We start from the raw sequence: 21,711 nt of genomic DNA, 5'->3' as shown, positions 1-21,711 counted from the left end.
TAGATGATGCATAGACATTTATGTTTTATGTTTTTATTTTATAATTCTTAGGAATATTTTCCTTAAGGTTTAAGATTGTTGCTTAATAGCTTTCAGATTACGTCATAAAATGACTTCAAATCTCTTTGAAATCATTCAAGTACACTTTATACATCACACATAGCATCAATGCCAAACAAACATATTACATTTTCATTTTCCACAGATATTTTCAAAAAGTATTTCGAACAATAATGAACACAGTTTCTAGTTTCAAGATTAACTACACAATACACATTTCCAACTGCCTTTTTTTTTCTTTTGAAATTCTGTGCTCTTCATATTTATGCACAGGGCATGGTACCATCGGTCACAGTTGTCACACTGGATCTGTTCACAAATACAAGAAAATATACATGTTTAGCAGTACTGAACTTACTCATCTCCTGTCACACAGTTTGGTGTTTACTTGCTTGTCATTTGTTATATAAATTTTATATAAAATTTGTTAGTACAGATACCTGTAGTGAAACATCTAAATGTTTCAACATTTAGAAGATGATGGAAGAAGTGTAATTACAAATACTGTGTGGCATGTTGCACTGACCCCAGTTATGGGCTACTGTTGGGGGAGTCTGTATTCCTCCAAGTGAATACACACTCTTTCCACAATTCCGAAAGCCCATTTTAACTAACCATAGAGACTGTATTTGATGATAGACAACTTTTCTCTATAATAATTACACAGTGTCCACACTTGTATAACAAAAAACATGAACTCGTTAATTTACTTTGACTACAATAACTCCACAGCTGCTTCCGTCTTGTTGAATAGGGTGGCGCATTGTCCCCCCTTTCCATTGGATCCCAACCCAGTCTGTTTTTCCATGGCATGTCCTTCTCATTTTGAAGTATTCTCTGGATAACAAACAAAATGATTTGTGTAAGAGCAATTGTATTCTGTAATTACACTCATAAGACAACTCACGCTTTCCTCTTATCAGTTTCTATTAACAACAACAATGTTAAGTTTATTGAAATTAATATTTACATAAATATTTAAATTAATGTAAATATTTTTTACACAATATATTTGTAAAAAATATTAAGGATAATATATTTCCATAATGTATTCTTAAATCTGAATGTCACATACATTAAGATTTTTAACTCAATCTCTATGTGGTCACTTTGCAAATTTATTAATTTTTAATACATTTTAAAAATTTATTAGAGCTTTATTTACTGTATTCTTTTAGCTGCCTTTTGGGAGTCCACAAGCTCAGATGATACTTGTGCAGGATCTATTAGGAACACAGTTCTGGCTTCTGCATTGATGTACTAAAACAGATCAACAAAGGAAAGGGGCATAACAAAGAAAAATTTCATTAAAACTAATGTGAATATGTCATGCTCTATCCAAACCATAAAATGAAAAAATATTTATTATAGACAAAAAAGTACAAACCAGCAACTTCCAGTGATTGTTGTTCACAAGGACAAATGACAGAACTGCTTCATAGTTGTCAAAGTTTACCTGAAATGGCATTTAAAAATGTTCAAAATTTAAATGTTAACATAAAGAAAAACTTTAAGCACATGTCTCGCAATTAATCTTTTCCCACATGTCAGTATTTACTTTTACTTAAAATTTTTCTTTTCAATGACAAGGTGTTTTAAAAATGATAAAATAATCAATACACTGTTTTACAAGAATTAAGGTGTTAAATATTGCCCTGTACAGGCTGCTGTGGGATGGTGTAAAGCTTGCAGTGATGTTGATGTTAGTTAGTAGGACACATACAAGATATCAAATGAAATTACTTAGCCAAGATTAATGTGGGTGCAACTAGATCAAGATTCTTACTTCTACTTTATTAAATGATTGACATTTACATTACTCTGAAATCCTATATGTAGTGTCTAGTACAGAATTTTTTTTAAAATGTGGAATTAATTATGTAATGTTTTCTAAAGAAGTTGTCCAGCCTTACTGCCATGTTCAGCTCTTCATTTGCATGGATAACCATATATATGACACTTATATTTGGAACTTGCATGGCAGTGAACAATTACATTAATTTTGTCAAGTGTTTCAATGTTTAAAACAGCCAAGTAGTCAGTAAAACATGGCAATTCTTTCAGAAGACTCTTTTAAAACCAACTCAGCTTTTAATTCAAACCTTTTCAAAAAACTAAATCTTGTTCTTCTTTTTATCAACAAGCACACATATTTGCCAAAAACACATTACATATGATGTCATGTTAGAAGTAATTTTGTTGTCAATTTTGTAGCTCTGTGTAAATGATGTGTAACTGTGAAAGTTCTGTTCATTCATCTTATAATGACATAATATAGCAACAAAGAAATCCATTACCTTTGGTAAACTTTGTCTAGGAAGCTCAGTTCTGTCCCCGAACAAAATCACACCAGCTGAGTAGTGATTCAGGATGTAGAAGGTGTCCATGACTCCCAATGCATGGGCAGCCACATGCAGAAGGCTTTCAATGATCTGCACAAGGAATATCAGCATTTCCACATATTAAACATGCATCCAAAAGTCTTCTCATACAAATCTCAAAATTGGTTTGTATTAATATTGAAAATGAAGATGTTTTATAAATGACTGAAACAAACACATACCTCCCCTGTCAACCACTGATATGGTCGAAGAGTGCACAAGTCAGAATGATGAATCACAATGCTCCGACCTTTAATCTGTGACGGAACAACTGCTACTACAACTTCTGTGTCACTCTTTTTCCAAAGCAAGGTTAACTGCAAATCAGATATACAAAGAAAAAAAAATCAAAACATTTGAAAGTAATACAATAAAAATGTATATTTTACAAAATTTAAATAATACTTTATGCTAACAGCCAGCCATAATAAAGACAAAATCTATACCAGACTGCAATACATAGATGTCAATTATGTTATCCCATGTTAACCACATTATGAAATTGTGAAATGCAGGCTATTATTACTTGTTTACTTCTAATGAAATTTCAGAAATGAATATTACAAAAAAATTTTATCAGATAATTTCATTGTTTTTAACAAACTAATTCTTTATGTGGAACTGCAACAGAGCCTCAAAGGTAGGTGAAACCTTACCTGTGATTCTTTATTATTATCATCATCATCAGCTTTGGTGATTTGTTTGTTTGTGCCTTTGGAAGTTCTGGGATTGGGTAATGTCTTTGGGGGATTGAAATACTTGGATTTGGTCTTTGTCTGACCAGCAGAACTTTCCCTCTTGTTCCATTTTTCTTTGGGATCATCCGCCGGTTTAGTCAAAACTCTGACAGTTTTGTCCAGAAGTTTGTCTGGCAGACCATGCTGCATAACATGTTCAACATACCGACCTTGTAAAGATGTATACAATTTTGTGATGAAGTCTGCTGGTCTGAGGTACTTTTTTTTGGCCAAGATGTTCTTTTTTACCAAGCCAAACCACAGCTCCACATGGCAGTTTGTTTCTCTTGATTTGCTTGTTTTATTTGTTGCAGCAGATGTGGGTGTTTATTACCGTGTTAAGTCGCCAAGTAACATTCCGCTCCACAGTGGGATGATTCCCATGTAGTTCTTCACAAGCACATCAACTATACCAGGACAGCAGTAATGATTTTCTGTGATCTCTGATTCCTCGGACAGAATTCCTAAAAATTGGAAAATTAATCAAAAATGGAAAACAAATGTCTGTGCCTCATCTATAGAGACTATTGTAATTATTTCAAAGTGATTTAGAGTCAGTAGGTCACATGACCTGGAAGCTATTGAAGAAAAACCCTCAATTTTGATGAAAAAAATTCCTAAAAATTGGAAAATTAATCAAAAATGGAAAACAAATGTCTGTGCCTCATCTATAGAGACTATTGTAATTATTTCAAAGTGATTTAGAGTCAGTAGGTCACATGACCTGGAAGCTATTGAAGAAAAACCCTCAATTTTGATGAAAAAAATTCCTAAAAATTGGAAAATTAATCAAAAATGGAAAACAAATGACTGTGCCTCATCTATAGAGACTATTGTAATTATTTCAAAGTGATTTAGAGTCAGTAGGTCACATGACCTGGAAGCTATTGAAGAAAAACCCTCAATTTTGGCGTAAAAAATTCCTAAAAATTGGAAAATTAATCAAAAATGGAAAACAAATGACTGTGCCTTATCTATAGAGACTATTGTAATTATTTCAAAGTGATTTAGAGTCATTAGGTCACATGACCTGGAAGCTATTGAAGAAAAACCCTCAATTTTGACGTAAAAAATTCCTAAAAATTGGAAAATTAATCAAAAATGGAAAACAAATGACTGTGCCTTATCTATAAAGACTATTATAATTATTTCAAAGTGATTTTGAGCCATTAGGTCACATGACCTGGAAGCTATTGAAGAAAAACCCTCAATTTTGACGTAAAAAATTCCTAAAAATGGAAAATGGCTAAAAATGGAAAACAAATGACTGTGCCTTATCTATAGAGACTATTATAATTATTTCAAAGTGATTTAGAGTCAGTAGGTCACATGACCTGGAAGCTATTGAAGAAAAACCCTCAATTTTGACAAAAAAAATTAATAAAAAATGGAAAATGGCTAAAAATGGAAATCAAATGTCTGTGCCTCATCTATAGAGACTATTGTAATTATTTCAAAGTGATTTTGAGTCATTAGGTCACATGACCTGGAAACTATTGAAGAAAACATTATATTATTTAATATTAAAATTATTGAAAATATTGTATATGACTTTAAAATTTTATAGGTGCTATTTTGGCTCATGTAAAAGCATGAATTAGCAATGACAATTAGTTAGTTGGTTACAATTCAAGGCATTTATTAACATTTCTTTGATAGGAATGTTTGGTTCGGTAATTTGTTGATAGTCCCTAAGTGAACCTTCGGGCGCTGCGGCCGGGAGCGATAGAGAACCGCTGGCCGACAGTAACGTTCATAAATCGGATCAACCTTGAGCTAAACGCCGCTTACTCCCCGGAGCTCGAATATCGAATATCCAACTTGAAACTAACTTCACTGCGGTATGTTAACAGCCGTTCCGCTGCAACTTTACCATATTTAATCCATTTTTGTTATTAGTCAAACCGTTTCTCTACAGTGCTTCACATTTACAGACACAAATCATTCGACTTACTCGATTAGGTAGTTTAAAGTGACATTTTTGACTATTCATATCATATACCGCCACTCTGCATGTGAATCTGCACACATTTTCCTCTACAAATACATTACTTTACTCTTCAATGACAAATAAAGATGATTTAGTTTTATCCAAAATAGTCTGTTTATTGTCTGCATGTTTGGTTTCTTTTTAAAGATCAAAATAGAGGGTGAACAGAAAATGGATGGATGGATGGAAAATAGAGAAATGCGTCATACACCTATTACAAAATGGCTTAGCAATTATGCAAGTTTAAAAGATTTCTGCATTGGGAGGATGTTGTAATAAACCATTTTCACCAGAGAGGGGCGGTATAAAATCCTGCCTTCAAACTAACTTTCTTGGAAAGGGAAAGTTTGTAACAGACATGGATTTCAAAATCAAACAAAAAAAAGAGAGAAAAAAAACCCATCCAATCATATATAAAATGATCAAACATTAAGACTTTTGGTTATATTTTGCTGCTTTATTCACAGAAACCTCCTAAAAGTAAAGACTAAGTAAAAACTAAGCATATTTTCTATTTAATTTTTTACCAACATAAAAACTGCACACTGTAAAGATGCACTCTGACCCAATTTATATTTCTGTTCATGCAGATCACGGTTCTCTTTATTTTAGCTGACATGCTTCAGAATCGCTGATAGATAAGTGACACATATCAACTTTTTCCTCCTGCAGCTCTGACACATCATTTATCTTACCTTATGTGTCAAACCACCACATGGTAGAACAAATGTCACATTTTGGTCTTGCACTAAAATATATTGTGCAGCCAAACTGCTTCACTTGTCATTTTAAACGTTGCAGTCAGAACAAACTCATGCAGCGAGCATAACAGTAGGTTGTCCTGGTATTAACATATGTGAGTTCTAATGGTGTCTGTTTTTATCTTTCATTTGATGAAGATTAGCACAGTATTCTGTGCAAATTATGCAAAACATGAATAAAAATAAACAGCCAAAGAAAACGTGACTTTTTGTAAGCTACTTCATAGCAAAAGTAGGTCTATATTTGAGTTAATTGAAAAGTTAGCTCTGCAAACAATTTATTTACTTGATCACATCACACCAAATACTTCAGTACATTTTATTTAGATTTTATGAAGACCAAATCTATGTAGTCTAAATGCACCATTTCTAAAATGTTTTACATAAATACTTGAAAAGTGTACCATTATTCTACTCATAGCCTTTTCATTGAAAAGGCTATGAAGATCAATGCTTCAGACTTGTCAACTCTCATTAGAGTTAGGTCTGGACTTTAACTAGGCTTTTCTGAAACAATAACAATATTTCCTTTGACTGTATGTTTAGAGTCATAATCCTGGAAGAAGGTGAACCTCTGACCAGACTCAAGTCTTTTGCAGACCTCAAATAGGTGTAGTAATAAACATTTTAGTTTATGCACCATGACAAGATGTTTATCATTCTTTTATTCCTTTCATCCCATGGCTCGGTGTTGTTCCTCTTTTAGTTGACTGCTTAGTAAGAACGCCTAAACACAGAACTGGATTGTACCAGGATTAGCAACTTGCGGTCACAAAGTCAGACCAGATCAGATCCACTGGTGCACAGATCCAGTTTTTGTTTTCCTTCTGCAAAAGCCTTAATAAACTTGTGTTTGATCTTCTCATGGAGACTCCTTCATAATATCAGTTTCCTTATTTAGCCGCCTCCATCTTCCATCCCTTAACTTCTTTGACCAACTTCTTTGTTTCTCCTGTAAAAAAGAATCCTCACTGCCCAGAGTTTGATGAATATAATGTTATTTTACTAGGGAAATTTCAAATGAACCGTGGATCTCTGCTACTCTTCCAGAGTTAATGCTCTTCTTGACAGATAGTTGAGGTGGACGGCCATTTAGATTTGCGGTATTTTCCCATTTTCACTGTTTAGAGGTGACAAACTGAACGATGGACCTCATTTGGCCACTAAATGACTCCTGTAGCTTTCAGGTTGCACCAGATTTAATTTGGGATAATCAGAGCAAAGGGGCAACATCTTTCAGATTTTTGTTTGTGAAGAGATATACTTTTTCATGGAGGTGGTTGGATTTGTTTGTTTCCAGTAGATGGCAGTGTTGGTCTTTTTAATACACTGCGTGGAGTTTGGTGGATGTAAGACTTCCATCCATCGTCTATGCCTGCTTGTTCTTGTGAGGTCACCGGGGGGTTAGTGGCTATCTTCAGCGGTCATTGGAAAAGGAAGAACCTGGAAAGAACCCATGCATGCAGAGAGGACAAGCAAATTCCACGCAAGATTCGAACCCTGGACCTTCCTGCTGCAAGGCGATACTTCTAAAAATTTGGCCAACATGCACCGCACATATAACAAAGAAAAAACATTTTTGCTTTTCAGTTGTGCAGCACTGCAATAAAAACACGCCATGAGACGTATCAACAGGAAATAAAACATTTTTATTGATCATTTGTGTATATGAAGTTATATAACAACAGTCAGAAAACTCCACAGAGTGAATCACTACACAAAGTGAAACAAAACTGTAAAACACCTCATCAGAAAATGAAGGTATACACAGCAAATATAACCGTCAGCGGCCCGCTCTGGCTGCGAGCAACATGGCAGGAAAAAACACCCCAAACAGTTCTACGAGATTACAGAGAAAACTTCCACACACAAAATACTCAAGCAGGCAGTTGATATACACAAAGGCAACTAGGATCTTTCTACAGCATCAGATTCTAATACTTTACACAGCTTTGCTTCTGAAAGGTCAGTGTGGCTTTGTCGCTGGAGAGAATCTTGTCACACAGAGAGCTTGATCAGCTTTTTCCAGGGGAGATTTTTTTATTGTGTTGATTATACTTGCACGCTTTGGTAGGAAACCGTATTACGGGGGCGGGGGAGGGTGTGGCGCTGCAGTGCAGGTAATAATGGCTTTTTGTTTAGTGGGTTGTTTTTTTTTCCACCTCACGATCTGATGGGTTCTGCAACGCTGCCCTCCGTTACTGAATTCCCTGATGTGTCTCTGTTTGATCGGATAATTTCTTCAGCATGGCCTGAATTCGCCGAGGCCTCGGAGTTTAATCCTTTTATGGTTTTTGTTGAAATCTGAAGCTGTTGTTGGTTTAATGGATCTAATGTGAAAAGTGTCAAATAAAAAAATTCTCTCAAGTCCAAGAGAGGAGATGTATTGATGGCCAAAAGTGAGACAATTCAATATTAATTTGTTCATTGTTGTGTGATAATTGAAGTAAAATTAGAAGCACAAGTTAAGAAATAAAAGTACTTTCTTACCTGTAATTTATTCAATTTGTGTTGATTTTCTTTAATCTTATGAATTACATAACATTTTAATCAAATTATCTCATGGTGGACTGTGGCACAGGAAATATGAAATAATTAAAGAGTAATATAATACATAATTTTAAGAGAAGATAATTGAAAGTTTTACTTAATAATTTCCATATTTACAAATTTAATTGTGTATTTAACAAATTGACATGTTTTTGCTGTTTTATTTCTCAAAAAATAAACATATACATTTATGTATCTGTTGCAGTTTTCAAATTGGTCAAAAATAACTAACCGATGCGTGTGATAATTCAAATAAAATAGAAAATACATGTATTAAAAAATATTAAACGGTTTCAGTAATTCAATAAATACACAACATTTAAATGTATCACTAAAATTTCAGTTGTATGCTGAAGATCTATTTAGATTAATGTCATTCCAATCGGTGGGCGGGGCTAATGCAGCTATACACAATATGATTGGGTAAGAGTTGAGTTGCGGTGCAGATTATTCATTTCATGATTGATTGTTGCTCAGAATATAAATGAATACTCACATTGATTTTATTGTGTATTTAGTCATGCATTTAAATAACATTTTTGATTTTTTTTTTAATCTATTAATCACAAATGTAAATTATTTTGGTTTTAATGAATTGTGACACTTTTAGCCCTCAACATGGGTGAAGCTGTGTGGACGTTTATAGACAGGAAAGTTACACAAATTATGAATGTAGAGTTTAAAAATCATTTAAGTTACTATGTTTACTTTTTCTATTACAACAAAAAGTGCAAAGTACATCTAATAATCTCACGATTAAAGAAATCTACACCAACATAGTTTGTACTGTACATTCAGAGTTTCTTCTCAAATATAAAAAAGGGATTTTGACTCAATAAGGCAGAAAATTAATAATGAGATTTCAAATGTTGAATGACACTAGTTACTAAATGGATATATTTATATTACCGTTTTATTTACTTCTGACATGATGTGGATATATACATGGCATTTTTAGGGATATTTATCTTGTTTGGTTTTGAACTGAGACTCCCTGAAGCGTCTGATGCTGGAATTGTGTGCAAGAGGAGAAAAACGAACCTGCGAAAAAAAAAAGAAGAAAAGAGGGAGGAAAACCCTAAAAGGAGGTGAACTAGCTGGATCTACGGTCCGTACCGCCTCGCCGGGAAGGACAAACGCCATCCTTGCTGATTTTTACACTATGGGATGAACATACAAGTATTGCACAGTGCTCAACAAAATGCTGTGTGAAAGCGACCCGCTCAGATAAAAACGCGTGACGTCAGGCGGCGTGCACGCTCACTCTGTCTCTCTGTTTGCGTGTAGAAGGGGAGGAGGGATGGCGTTAAACGCTACGACATCACTACAGAACGAACTCGCTACCTACTGATAAATCTACATCTCTAAGCACACACGGCAGTCACAGTGATACACAAAGCAGTCCTCAGAGACTCCTATGGAATGACAAGTAGCTTTTTCATAATAGTGCTATCAACTACACAATAACATTGAAAACATTTAGAAAGTCCTCCTGAAATATAAGCATTGAGTATATGCAAGAGGTTCCTCCAAGATAAGAGACTTCATGGTTTTCATGGATTATTCTGCTCCTAATTGGACCCGTAAGTAAAGGACACGATGGACACAGCAGACCATTAACTTTTACGGTTGTTTACCTGCTCTCCAGGCTAGCGACAAAAGTAATCTGAAGCTGTTGGCCTAATGGTGCGGAGCCCAACACAGGCAAGGAGGTGGAATAAAAAAATGTAGGTGGGGGAAATACGTTTTGTTGGTTCAGGAAACTGTACGAAGTTTGAAATCTGTTCTCTCAGTTTATAAAAGTTATGCATGGACTGCAAATGTGTGCTCTAGGTTAGGAAACCTACGCAACTCATCTCCTCTGCGCATAATTATTGTACCTTTCTTTAGTTTATAAAAAATATACACAGATTACCTTATGTTCCTTCAGTTTAGAAAACTGTACAGAGGAATTTGCAGTCAGTTTCTTCACAGTTTAGAAAACCAGATGCACTGAATGTAATCAGATTTCAAACCTACTCAGAAACTACAATTTGAAATTCAAACATTCACTTTGGAAAACTAAACACATACAACAATCTACTCATTAAAATGAAATTGGGAAACTATATGTGTGGATTACAGTCAGTTTCATCAGTATAAGAGACTCCATAAACAACTGCTATCTGTTCCTGCACTTTTGAAAGTGGTACGATTGCAATCAGTTGTGTTTAGTTGAGGAAACCTAACCATGGAATGCAAATATTCTCCACAGCTTAGGAAGCACAGATTGGAATCTATTCCAGCAGTTTGAAAACCAAACAGTAGGGTTGAAATTCATTCCTTCAGATTAGATGGGAATGAAACCTGTCAGCTTGGGAACTTGTATGCATGGATTAGAATCTGCAGGTTTGAAAACCATTTGTACCGGCTGCGGTCTGTTCCCCAGTTTAGGGAATTTTCTGTACAAATTGCAACCTGTTACTGTAGTTATACAAACTGTATGCACACAATCTGTTGTCTCAGCTTAGGAAACTGTATGCATACACTAGATTCTTATCCTTTATACTAAGGAATTAAGGAATCTTTTCTTCAAATTGTACCCTTGGAATATGGATTAAAGCCCATTGTTTCGATTTTGAGCACTCTTGGAGTGGTTTACACTCCATTGTGAGAGCAGCTTAGGAGAAAAGTATAATTTCTTGTTTTAGAACAAGCAAAACAGCATAATTTTCGAGCACTGGAGTTGAAATGTTCACTTAAACCTTTCAGCAGCATAAAACTGAAAAAAACAAAACAAACATAATCTGAAATTATATTCTGTGCATAAAAAGTCTACAAATGTCTCCTAAAAACAAACCAATACTACTAATGTACAGTTTACTAAATTGATGGGCCAATTTCCCCACACCTCTATTTTTAATTCCTTGCCTGCTTAAAAAGAAAACGCAATTTTGTCCTTGTGAGGATCTCTGGCTCCCTCTGCAGGTGTCCCAACACAAAGCAAACACGCTCTCTGGAGAAGTCAACGAGCGAGTTTCAAAGACGTCCAGTGCAAAAACAGCAGCCACATAAAAGTTAAAATTGGCAGTAAAATATGGCTAGCTCTATTGTCACTGTGAGAAGGCAACGCAAAGCAAAGTCTGCAATTTAGGGCACCACTGCAGAGACATTGTTCCCAAAAAACCGAAGCTACGACCACTAACGAGTGGGAGTGTGCATGAAGAGAGGGTCTTAAGTCAAGCCGCCTCCCTGAATGGCAGTGTTTAGAAGCTCAACATCCTGTTGAGGAAAAGATTGATTTTTTTGTCTTTTTTTTAGGCCACTCCACTGTTAGAAGGCAAGGGAATCATAACAGGAGAGCTCCCCCTGGTGTTTGCCGGCCTTAAGTAAAAGATCGTAAAAATAAAAAGTATCATGCACTTTACTAAAAATAGTCAACACGCTGATTTGCGCTAAAAAATAGTCCTCTTAAGTCCAGATCTGCATTTTTCTTTTTTTAATCTTCTTAAAAGGTGACACTTCCAAGTACAACAAGGCTGTTCAAACAAAATATTGTCAAACAAGATTAAGGGCACAATGGCTACAGCTTGGTGCTTTTTTTCTACCCCCCCCAAACATCAGGTCTGTTTCTCAACAAATTTTGACAAAAAACAAAAATATCTGGCCAAATATGAAAAGAAGACAGACTGAACTGTGATCTGTTCAACCCAAACAAATACTGCAGATCCTGGTAGAGAACTAAGTACGTCATTAGGAGTCATGTGCTTGTAAAATATCCAGCATAATTTCCCCAACAGAACCATAGCAGATGATGGCCTTGTATTGGTTTATATTCATCTGTTTTTCTATGCTTGATGCTGAACTTAAAACCAGACGCCGTCCTTTACAATCTGAACATTTTCCTCACTCGTAGGTTGGAGTTAATTGTCTTTTTACTCTGGAATGCAATAAAGCAATAAGGTAGCATTTTTAAATCCTGGGATATATAATATTAGCTTTCCTCTATATCTGCATTTACATAATTTAAAATAGAACATCTTATTAAAAACATCGAGATATACACAGATTAGGAAACGGGTAACAACATACAAACACAGAAACTAGAAATCATTTTTGTCTGCATACTTATATATACAACTGTGGTACAATAAACTCTTTCAGTCATGCGCTATCTATACAGATCATATTGCTTAAAAGAAGGGGGCTTTTGGTCGTGGTGGTGAAGGGCTCAGAGGAGGAAACCAATCAAATCAGAGAAACGGAGAACCTAACAGAAAAAGAAAAGTGGGACGTTTGATTGATTTACTCTGTAATCAGAAGGTAAAGGGAGGGCTTAGATGGATGGACCCATATATCACTGAGGTATTTACACATACTGGCTAAAGAGTACTACAAGGCAAGGAGCTGAAAGTGGCCCTGCCTATTTCTTGGTGGCGAGCTGTGTGTCCACCTCCTCCTCGGGCTTCAGCACGTGCCACTGGGCGATTGGTCTCCGTGGGTTGGCCAGCATGTCGGACCAGTGGCGCAACTCTGTGCCCGTGCTGTTCAGGCCCACGAACACCTTGCCAATGGCGTCGTTCTTGCCGATCTTGTCATAGTCCAGAACAGTTATAACAACTTGGACTTTCTGCAGTGGGAGGAAGAGATGGGAGGCGGAGAAGACAGCAGACGTACAGTTTGTTTTAGAAGCGCTCAAGTTTCTGTTTCAGCTGCTTTAGGAATCCCTAACAGCAGATTTTGTTGCAGGACCACTAACTATGACATCTTGGTTTTAAAGGGGCATGATTATGTATTTTCCAGCTACTGTATCATTTTATACCACAATCAAGTAACTATGCTACCCCCTGTTGTCATAGAAATGCTGTATATATCAAATATGACAAAAGGAATTTGATTTTCGAATTTAATGCCTTGATATTAGGCCTCTCTCTCCTTAAGAAAGTCAAGCTCTTTCTGAATCTCTGCCTTCAGGAACTCAACACAACATCACTCCTCTATTAACTCTAAACATTTTTACCAGTGTTGCACTGAGAAGTAGCTTGTATAATGAGCTCAGCACATGCAGAGTTTCACCAGGTGTTTGCTAATTCCTGCTGGCTAGTCTGAAGGAGTCATGAGGGAGGGGTTTTCTCACACTCATAAAACATGCATGAAAGAATCAAGGCAACACTTCAGGTATGTTTTGGATGAGGGAACAACAACATAAATGGATGTAAGATCAAAAAAGTAAATTTTACATAATAATGCCCATTTAAAGATAAATTAAAAACACCAACGTCATTGAAATGTCTTTCTTCACACAATCCCTGCTGCTGTTTTTCCACTTTGCATGCATCATTCTGGTTTGTAGAACAAGTCTACAATGTTTACTACATATGCTTCTCTTTATTCCACAGAAACCATAAAGCTTCCTCTGAGAGAAGCAGAGGCGTTTTATTGACTGCTACTTGATTGCTTGATTCCTCGGACTCCAGCCCTCAGCTTCAGTGTGTGTTTATTCAAAATGAAGCTGCAAAGAACAGTGACCTGAGCATCAATCCACAGCTCAGAATATGAATTAGTGCATGAAGCGGCCTGATTAAGTTTCGATCCACCGGCACACTGAGATGGAGCCGCCGCTGTGCGATCCAAGCCACTGCTTTAAAAGAGCGTGGCTAATACAGCATGTAATGAAACACTGAATAAGGTTCCCTCAAGGCCAGTTGGGGTTAGCTTGGCTTTATAGCTGCAGTTCACCTCCAGTTTGCTTATTGAAATAAGGCTTCCTTTGCTTCTGATTCAGCAGACACCTTGATTCATTAATATGGAAAATTAGCAGGTTTTTTCCTCAGACTAAATCTATGTAGTGGTTTCATCTGGAAAGTCAAAATCTTCTGCTTTGACTCTTCATCTCAATCAGAGATAAACTAGCTACTTTAATTAGAAAGGTTCTTATATGTTTGCTCTGTGATTTGTAAATCTGTATTGCTTCCCGTTTAGATTAACCAAGTGTTCCTTAGGGGCTGTTGAGTTCAGGAGACACGCTCCTGTCTTGAAAGTAAACTTTAAGCAAGAAAATTAAATATGTGGGGCTTAATAAAATCAAACTGTTTGTTGTATTTACTCTGGTTAATCATAGGAACCATTTAGGTGTAACAAAAAATAAAAAAGAAGAAATGCATAACAAAACAGAAACATTTCTCAGAGTTAGACCAGAACTAAAATGAATTCAACACTTTTCATTAAGTGTAACTTGTTGGAAAAGTAAACAAGTTGAAGTAAAAAGAGAGAGAGATCGATCAACAATTTAAACTGTGTTCCTCAAAGACATCGATAATATGTGGGTGTGAGACCGTAATTAAAGTCAGCAGATTTCATAGCGTTCAGGAGCCATCGGTGACGGAGAAGATATTTAAACAGCTCATTAGTTTAACGTTTACAGCCAGCTCAGAGTGTTTGACTGATTTGTCCAAGACAAATTAGGTCTTTAAAGTCTGCTTAGTGCCATCCGAAAAGTGTTCAATAAATTCAATCAATGACACGCTTCTGATTCAACCGATTCAATCCACCTTGGTGATAAACAGGTAGCCGGCACACAAGTACTGATTGGGATCAGATCTGATTACATTGATTGTGGGGTATCAAACTTGTAATTGGTGAGCTGTGACAGGTTTAATTAATTTCACTCAATTACCACCCTGCCAGGAAAGATCATCTTGTTTGTTTTTTCATACTTTCCGAGTCAACAGATTTACCTATTTTGAATAAAAGACTCAATTTTTTCCTTCCTCCTGTAGCCCAAAGAACATCATCGCTGCTGTAACAATTGGTTAAAATCAGCTTGATGTTGATAGGTTTGATGATCATTACGCTGTAAGAAATTCTACAAACAGATAAATGAGATAAATGCCGCACACAATAACAGACTGCAGAGAATCACAACCACTCAGCAACTGGCTCATCTAATTGGAGAACCGAGGCCGATTTAAACTGAATTGCCTTTGATTAAACTGTTATGATGAAAAAGATGCTAAAATAATTATTTGCTAAATGAAGTCCTATTTATTACAGCTAATATACAAAGATTATTTTTCCCTCCAACTTGTTGGCAACTTACCGATTAGAAGACAGGATTTTTAAGACAGAAGAAACGTACCTGGATTTGTTCAAACGGAACTTCAAAGCTAAAGGACTCGTTGTAGTAAGGGTTGAGGGTGTTCTTCTTGATTGTCGTTTTCTTCTTCTTCAGCCTCTTTCCATTTTGCATGAGGTGGATCTTCACGTATGGATCTAGAAAACAGGAGCAAACAAATTTGATATTTAAAATGAAACCTTCTGCAAAACAATTTCAGTGTGCAATTGAAACCATACTTACACATAAACAGGATGTCACTTTTCACAAGACACTTTTTGTCCTCATTTTCTAAAGTTAAATCAAACCAAACTTCTCTTGTTTAAGGTCTGAGGCAAGTGTGGATGTATTTAAAGCAACACCTAAATCACACTACTTTCTTGTTCGATTCGATGGAAAAGTCAAAAGAATAAGGGGACAGAGAACTAAACTCTGAGGAACACCGCAAAAACAAGGGTCAGGTCAGGTGGACAGAAAATTTATAATATTAACATTTATCTTTTCTGCCAATTTCTTTTAAAAAATAATACATGTAAATAAAGCATCACCCACTGACTTTGAAAGTAGTGGTTTATAGGTGAACCAGTTTGATAACTGCTACTTTTCTAACTTCCTGTACCAACCAGCTGTGTTGTTTTACAGAAGGCTAATATTGCACAGTTAGAATGGCTTCCAAAAGCCATTAAATATATAAGCTAAAAGGATCAAAATCCTTAGAAAATATATGCTACAACAGATCAACAGCTCTGTATGAGGTTACAAATGATGGCTATCAGCCTCTTGTGTTTGCATCAGTCAGTTAACCTTCTTTTCTCAAGAGCCTCATTGTCATCTGTCCGAACGCCACCTGAAGTGGCGCCCAATTGGTCTACTTTGTTCGTCCTCTCCTGCTCTCTGGCAATCATGCTGAGTGTCCTCCTGAAAACCGTAAGCCACCTATTGCTTTCATTTATCCATCCAATTTGTTTATATTCTCCAAACTGTAACCAAAATTATACTTAAGAGGGGAGCTCGGCAAATGAGATTGAATTCCTAAAGACGGGAACAATCATCTTTTCAAATTATGAAATAAAGGCTTTTTATTTTATATTTTGGCTTTAATCGAGCCATTAGGAGGGACAAGGTGAGGCAGTTAATTTGCACATTCATAGGAAGCCTAATGAGACTAAACTATGAGCAGGAGAAGAATGTAACAAGGTCCCCTGCAATTTCTACAGACACACAAAGGGATAAAAAGATGAAAAAGGATTCAGTATTGGGTATAATATGCACCGCTCCTGTCAATTTATATTCCTCTCCATCTCATACACAGCATAGCTGCTAGTCTCTTTTATAAAAATGAGGAAAATGAAGGAATATTTATTCTTCTGAGAGAAAATTATCCCAAAAGTTGTTTGATAAACCAACAAATATAATCTCAGAATGTCAGTATCATACTTATTATGGATCAAATTTCTTTATTTACTTCAAATCTGTTCCCTGTAATCACTAATATACCCCCATAAGTTCTTTTAACACTAGAAATAATGTAAACAAGTTAGCATTACTGTCAGTCTAATGGTGTTTGAATTAGGAGGATTTATAGATTTACAGTGTAATTAATGAGTTTTGAACTCCTGCGGTCATTTCTGCATTTGCTAAAGCTGTTACTGGTTTAATCTCAGATTATAATATTAAACTTAAACTACTGCAAACGTTTCTAGTTGACTCATATGTTTCATTCTGGATAATTCTAACATGTCTTCTTTTTTGGTCTAAGAGTTTGTAAAAACAAATTTGCTACACATTTTCTTCTCAACATTTAGGAAAGGGAAAATATACTTTATCAAATTTAAAGTTCTTCTAACTGTAAGGAAGAAACAGGGAAAAAATAAGCAAAATGCTTCAGAAAAGCTGGGTATTTACTGCTAAAATCACTTTAAAAAGATAAAAAAAAACTCAGACTACTTTGAAAAACAGGTTTGTAAAATACCCAAATCCAACAGAAACTCTGGTTTTTAACTTAAAGGAAAAGCAGAACTTCTCAGATAGTTTTAAATTTTTTTCTTAAGAAAAAAAGTTATTTTCTCCCCCAGTAAATTTTAAGTTTGACATAAGCTTGATGGAACTGTCTGACATATTAAACATTTTATATTTTTCAGTTTAAACAATTTTGTATCCAACATAGCAGGCAACTCCAACCAAACTTTTAATAAGTTTAAAAAAAAAAACAAAAACCCAAGGTAGGCGAGGACTTCGTGAGCTTTTACCCCTCACATTTGTGGATCTGGTTTCAAAACATTTATTTATTCAAATGAATGTCCTTAAATGTCCCAACAGAAAAAAACCAAAAAAGCAAAAACAAAAAAATGTTTTTTTCTGAATTATGGCAATATTTTCTTTGTAATTCACTAATTAGTAAAACTTGAAGCATGTGAGGAAGGAACAAATACTCACAATGATATTAGTGATCAAATGAGATCTAGAGCTAACAATATCCTCCACCAAGGCTCAGAGCGTCAGAATGGATAAGCACCAAAACTGAATCAGATCTCATAATTAGTCGATGACACACCACTGACTTGGATAATCTGGATTTATCTCTGGATTCAATATGCACAAAGTCTTTATAAAGTTTGAGAGAGGCCATGTTTGGATGGTAGAGAAAATATTCTTAGAAGAGAACGCAAGATTTCCAGTAGCAGCAACAACTGAATGAGCTTAGCTCCTTTAATCTTTCATCCAATTTAGAGGGATAAGGGCCTGACTGCAGAGTGGCGGACTGGAGCAAGGCATCTGACATGAAAATAGAGAGAAAACGGCGTAAACAGAATTGGGGATGGAGAAAAGCAGCAGAATAAATAGATGACAGAGAGTGAAAAGGTAACAGGCCTCTAATGGAGTGGGTGTCCATTATTACTCTCCTGCTGAGAGGAGCTGAAGCGCTGGGAAGATGAAAACAGTGAAGGAGGGCTGAGTGCATGGGAGTGGAAGTGACTGTTATTGTCGCAGGAAACGAATGCATCCAAAAGTATTCACATGTACAGCTTATCCAACACAAACACGTACTATATTAAACAGCAACATGGAGCCTGGACAGTGGATTTAACAAATTAAACACTGAACTATGTTTGAGGTTTATAAAATGTGTTATACGGCAACAAGCATAGTTGAAATAAATATTTAACTTACAAAATTCTAATATTTTTGTTATTATCAGAAACTAAGATAAAGTATGCAAAATACATAAAACAAACAGTGTAGTCTAATCCTCATCCCAAAATATAACGAGACCTGATATCACCAACACAGTTTTTAATAACAAACAGTATTTTTGGCCTAATTGTTCCAAGAGACAAAAACAAACATTATAAAGCAATAAAAGCACAATTAAGGTTGCCAGGATAGTTTATGTTCACCGTTTTAAAATGGAAAACAGTGTTAATTTAGATATTTAAGGCTTACATAATATAAAGGAGAAATCATCTTAGTTCTTTATTTTACTGCGCTCCCTCTAATAACATTTTAAACACTTGGCAAGAATGGATTATGATGGTTTTGTTCAAATAGTTTTGTTTTTTTGCTGTCATCAAGTTTTGCACCTGGTTTTTTCCTTAGTTGCATAAAAGAAAGTAAAGAATGGTATTCTATTGTTTTTATTTTGAAAGCCTGATTCCCTGATTCACACTTTTAAATCTAAAAATAAAGCAAAGCTACAATAGTCATTTCTACTGTTTCTTTATGCCCAAAAAATACAATGAAGCAGCTGAATGGGATTACACATGATAACACATGTGATGCCACATCAGGGCCATCCAGATGCTCTGATCTTTGCAGCCAGCAGATGACCGTTTGGCATTATTGGGTTTCGGGAGGCTCGTTGTACCTCATATCCGGCCCATTTTTCCGTCTCCTCCCAGACGAATGTAATCGCTCCCATTTTATGGTTGAATGGGAGCTCTTGTGATGAAAGAGTGCTTCCTCACATATGCGTACAGCGGGGACTTGTCTTCTCTGCCCAGAGGGTTACTCATCTGCGCCCTGGATCTGGGCCCAGGTCTTTTTTTTTGGGAGGGGACTGCATCATTAGTGATCCATACATCTTCCTCTGTAAGCTAGACACAGGACTGTGGATAAGCTCCGACCCAAATCCATGACAGAGTGGAGTCAAGTTCCTAAAACTGTCTAATTTTTTGAATTTCAAGCTGGGAAGTGCTTAAAGTGGTGACTCCTTTTCTCCCTCATCGGAGTGGAGATGCCTGAAATCGATTCTGCAGTACAAGTTTTGTACAGATACAGAACATCTTCAGATATTTCCTGGAGTGTGGCCACTGTGGGCGCCTGCAGAGTTGTGCCAAATGAACACCAATACTGCTCAGTTAAATATAGCTCGCCTGTCATCTTAGCTTTCCTCCCATCATTTAGGATTTGCCATGGTGGGTGCACCCAGGGGTGGCTGTCGGTTCAGTTTTACACACTCAGCTCAGTGGTGAGTCCTATGTCTCCAACAGACACACAAGCATTTACAGTAAAAACTCCTCTCTGTGGTCCACATCCACATTAACAAGCTCTTTACTATCTAGTAGAGACCTTTAGTGTCATAGTGTACATGACTGGAACAAGCCTCACCCAGAGTAGAAGCTTTTAAAGTGTTTAGCTCACCTGATTTAATCACAGCCTTCATACCAAATTTTTTAAAAAACATTTGATATATTAACTTTTATTAGCGTATGCAAGAGGAGGAAACACAAACATTACTCTTCACACCAGCATTCTCCGGCTCATTCAGGGAGATCCTGCGGTTTCTTTTTGACTGAGGTAGCCTGGGAAATCTTAGGCACCCAGGAGGCGTCTTGATCAGAAGCCTCAGCAAACTTCTTTTGATGGCTTTACTTCATTGATGGAGCTTCTTATTTCTAAAGCAGAGCCTTTCCAACCAACAGGAAAAGCTAATTTCAGCTGCTGTGATCTCTTTCTTTCAGTCATGAGACACATTATGAGGGTCAGAATGTAGACAAACCTGTGAATCAAAAGCTTCACTTTTTTGGTCAGATCTTCCCTCATAGCACACTGGAGCATTACCCACATCTCCAGCTCAGTCCTTTTATTTTAAGAAATTTCCACTAACGGGAGAGAATGAAGAAGAAGAACCACCACCTTTTTTCCTGTTGAGAACTTTCTGTTACTTTGAAAATGGGTTAGAAATTGACCAGAAATCTTAAAATCTGCATGTTTTCTAAGCATTTAGGTCAAAATAAGGGGAGGTAGAGGGAAAATTGAAGCCTGAGAATCAAACCTCGAAGAATCCCTCATGTAATCTTTGTTCAGTAAGATTTAGAAATGTTAAATAACCCAATGAAATCTGCCAAGTAAGATTTGAACCAATAATGTCAGAAAAGAAAGTACACACACATTAAAATTACATTAAAAGTATGTCCAGAAGGTGAAAGTCAACAGGCATGTAAAGCAAAAAAACTCCCAGCTGATGATTTATAACTCAATAAACAACTTTTCCAATACATTTGAATGTTGATCAGCAGTGAAATGCATAATTTGCCATAAGGGTTCAAACTATTTTGTCAATAAGAGATCATAGCCTAATTATATACCCAAAAGCTTCAATGGTAAAGCATTGCTTTAATTGAAATCAGCATAGTTCATCAGAGCCAAAGATAAGTAGTCAGACAAATTACTCAGATCTATTAATGGCAGCTTTAAAAGTTAGAAGTTTGAGTTCAACCTGGTAATTAAGCTTTTAGGTAAACATTCAAGTGTCACAGTTTGAAGCTTAAATAATTCTCAAAAATAAAAAGACATTTAAATTTAAAAGTGTTCTCTAATCACTTCTAAATTGCTTTTACATCAACCTAATGATCCCTGGCTTACATAGAAACTTGGAGGAAGCCTCCCTGTGGGACCAGTCAGAAGCACAAGACAAATAAACCTTCCAGCAGAAAGACGTGATGTGGAGATAGCGCCTCGGGTTCAGGGCAGTGCAGCTTCATTACCGTCCAAACAGCAACTGTGTGCTTTGATAACCCCACTTTTTGCAGGCCATTACTTGGTTTTATGCTGCCTCTCCGAGACACTTCGAGAAGCACAAAACGAGGCAAAGAAAACACTTTCTTAGTCTTAACATCATCATACTGAGTTAGTCTCA

General features: G+C 36.1%; 2 protein-coding genes across 8 annotated transcripts in view; both read right to left on the bottom strand.

Moving 5' to 3' along the window:
- Positions 1-489: 489 nt before the first annotated feature.
- On the bottom strand, positions 490-3,634 carry LOC114160809 (uncharacterized). Of its 2 annotated transcripts, XM_028043628.1 has the most exons (6): positions 3,098-3,634; positions 2,624-2,758; positions 2,358-2,492; positions 1,448-1,516; positions 1,226-1,320; positions 490-897 (listed from the first exon to the last, which is right to left on the bottom strand). In XM_028043628.1, the coding sequence occupies exons 1-6, from the start codon at positions 3,326-3,328 to the stop codon at positions 762-764; spliced, it is 801 nt and encodes a 266-aa protein (XP_027899429.1). In that variant the 5' UTR covers positions 3,329-3,634; the 3' UTR covers positions 490-761. The 2 variants fall into 2 exon arrangements, with proteins under 2 accessions (XP_027899429.1, XP_027899430.1); XM_028043629.1 differs by lacking the exon at positions 1,226-1,320.
- Positions 3,635-7,557: 3,923 nt separating this feature from the next.
- Positions 7,558-21,711, bottom strand: part of syt1a (synaptotagmin Ia) — a 162,522-nt gene continuing 148,368 nt past the window's right edge. For all 6 annotated transcript variants that reach the window (XM_028043653.1, XM_028043654.1, XM_028043651.1 and 3 more), the window contains 2 exons: positions 15,597-15,730; positions 7,558-13,088 (listed from right to left, as the gene is read on the bottom strand). In XM_028043653.1, coding sequence (XP_027899454.1) covers positions 12,882-13,088; positions 15,597-15,730 — 341 coding nt within the window. In that variant the 3' untranslated portion in view covers positions 7,558-12,881. The remainder of the gene's footprint in view (positions 13,089-15,596; positions 15,731-21,711) is intronic.

The sequence above is a fragment of the Xiphophorus couchianus genome, chromosome 17 (genome assembly GCF_001444195.1).
Source record: "Xiphophorus couchianus chromosome 17, X_couchianus-1.0, whole genome shotgun sequence".
Classification (NCBI taxonomy): Eukaryota; Metazoa; Chordata; class Actinopteri; order Cyprinodontiformes; family Poeciliidae; genus Xiphophorus; species Xiphophorus couchianus.
Note: the sequence above shows the minus strand (reverse complement) of the source record. Positions and strands in the feature narration are given on the sequence as shown.

Bases quoted from the DNA above. Each gene is read 5' to 3' on its own strand.
- LOC114160809 (XM_028043628.1), bottom strand. From the start codon at position 3,328: ATGCAGCATGGTCTGCCAGACAAACTTCTGGACAAAACTGTCAGAGTT. The intron at 2,493-2,623 runs GTATGTGTTTGT...TTCCTTGTGCAG, and splicing joins ATCAGTGGTTGACAGGGGAG to ATCATTGAAAGCCTTCTGCA. The intron at 1,321-1,447 runs GTTTGTACTTTT...GATCTGTTTTAG, and splicing joins ACAATCACTGGAAGTTGCTG to TACATCAATGCAGAAGCCAG.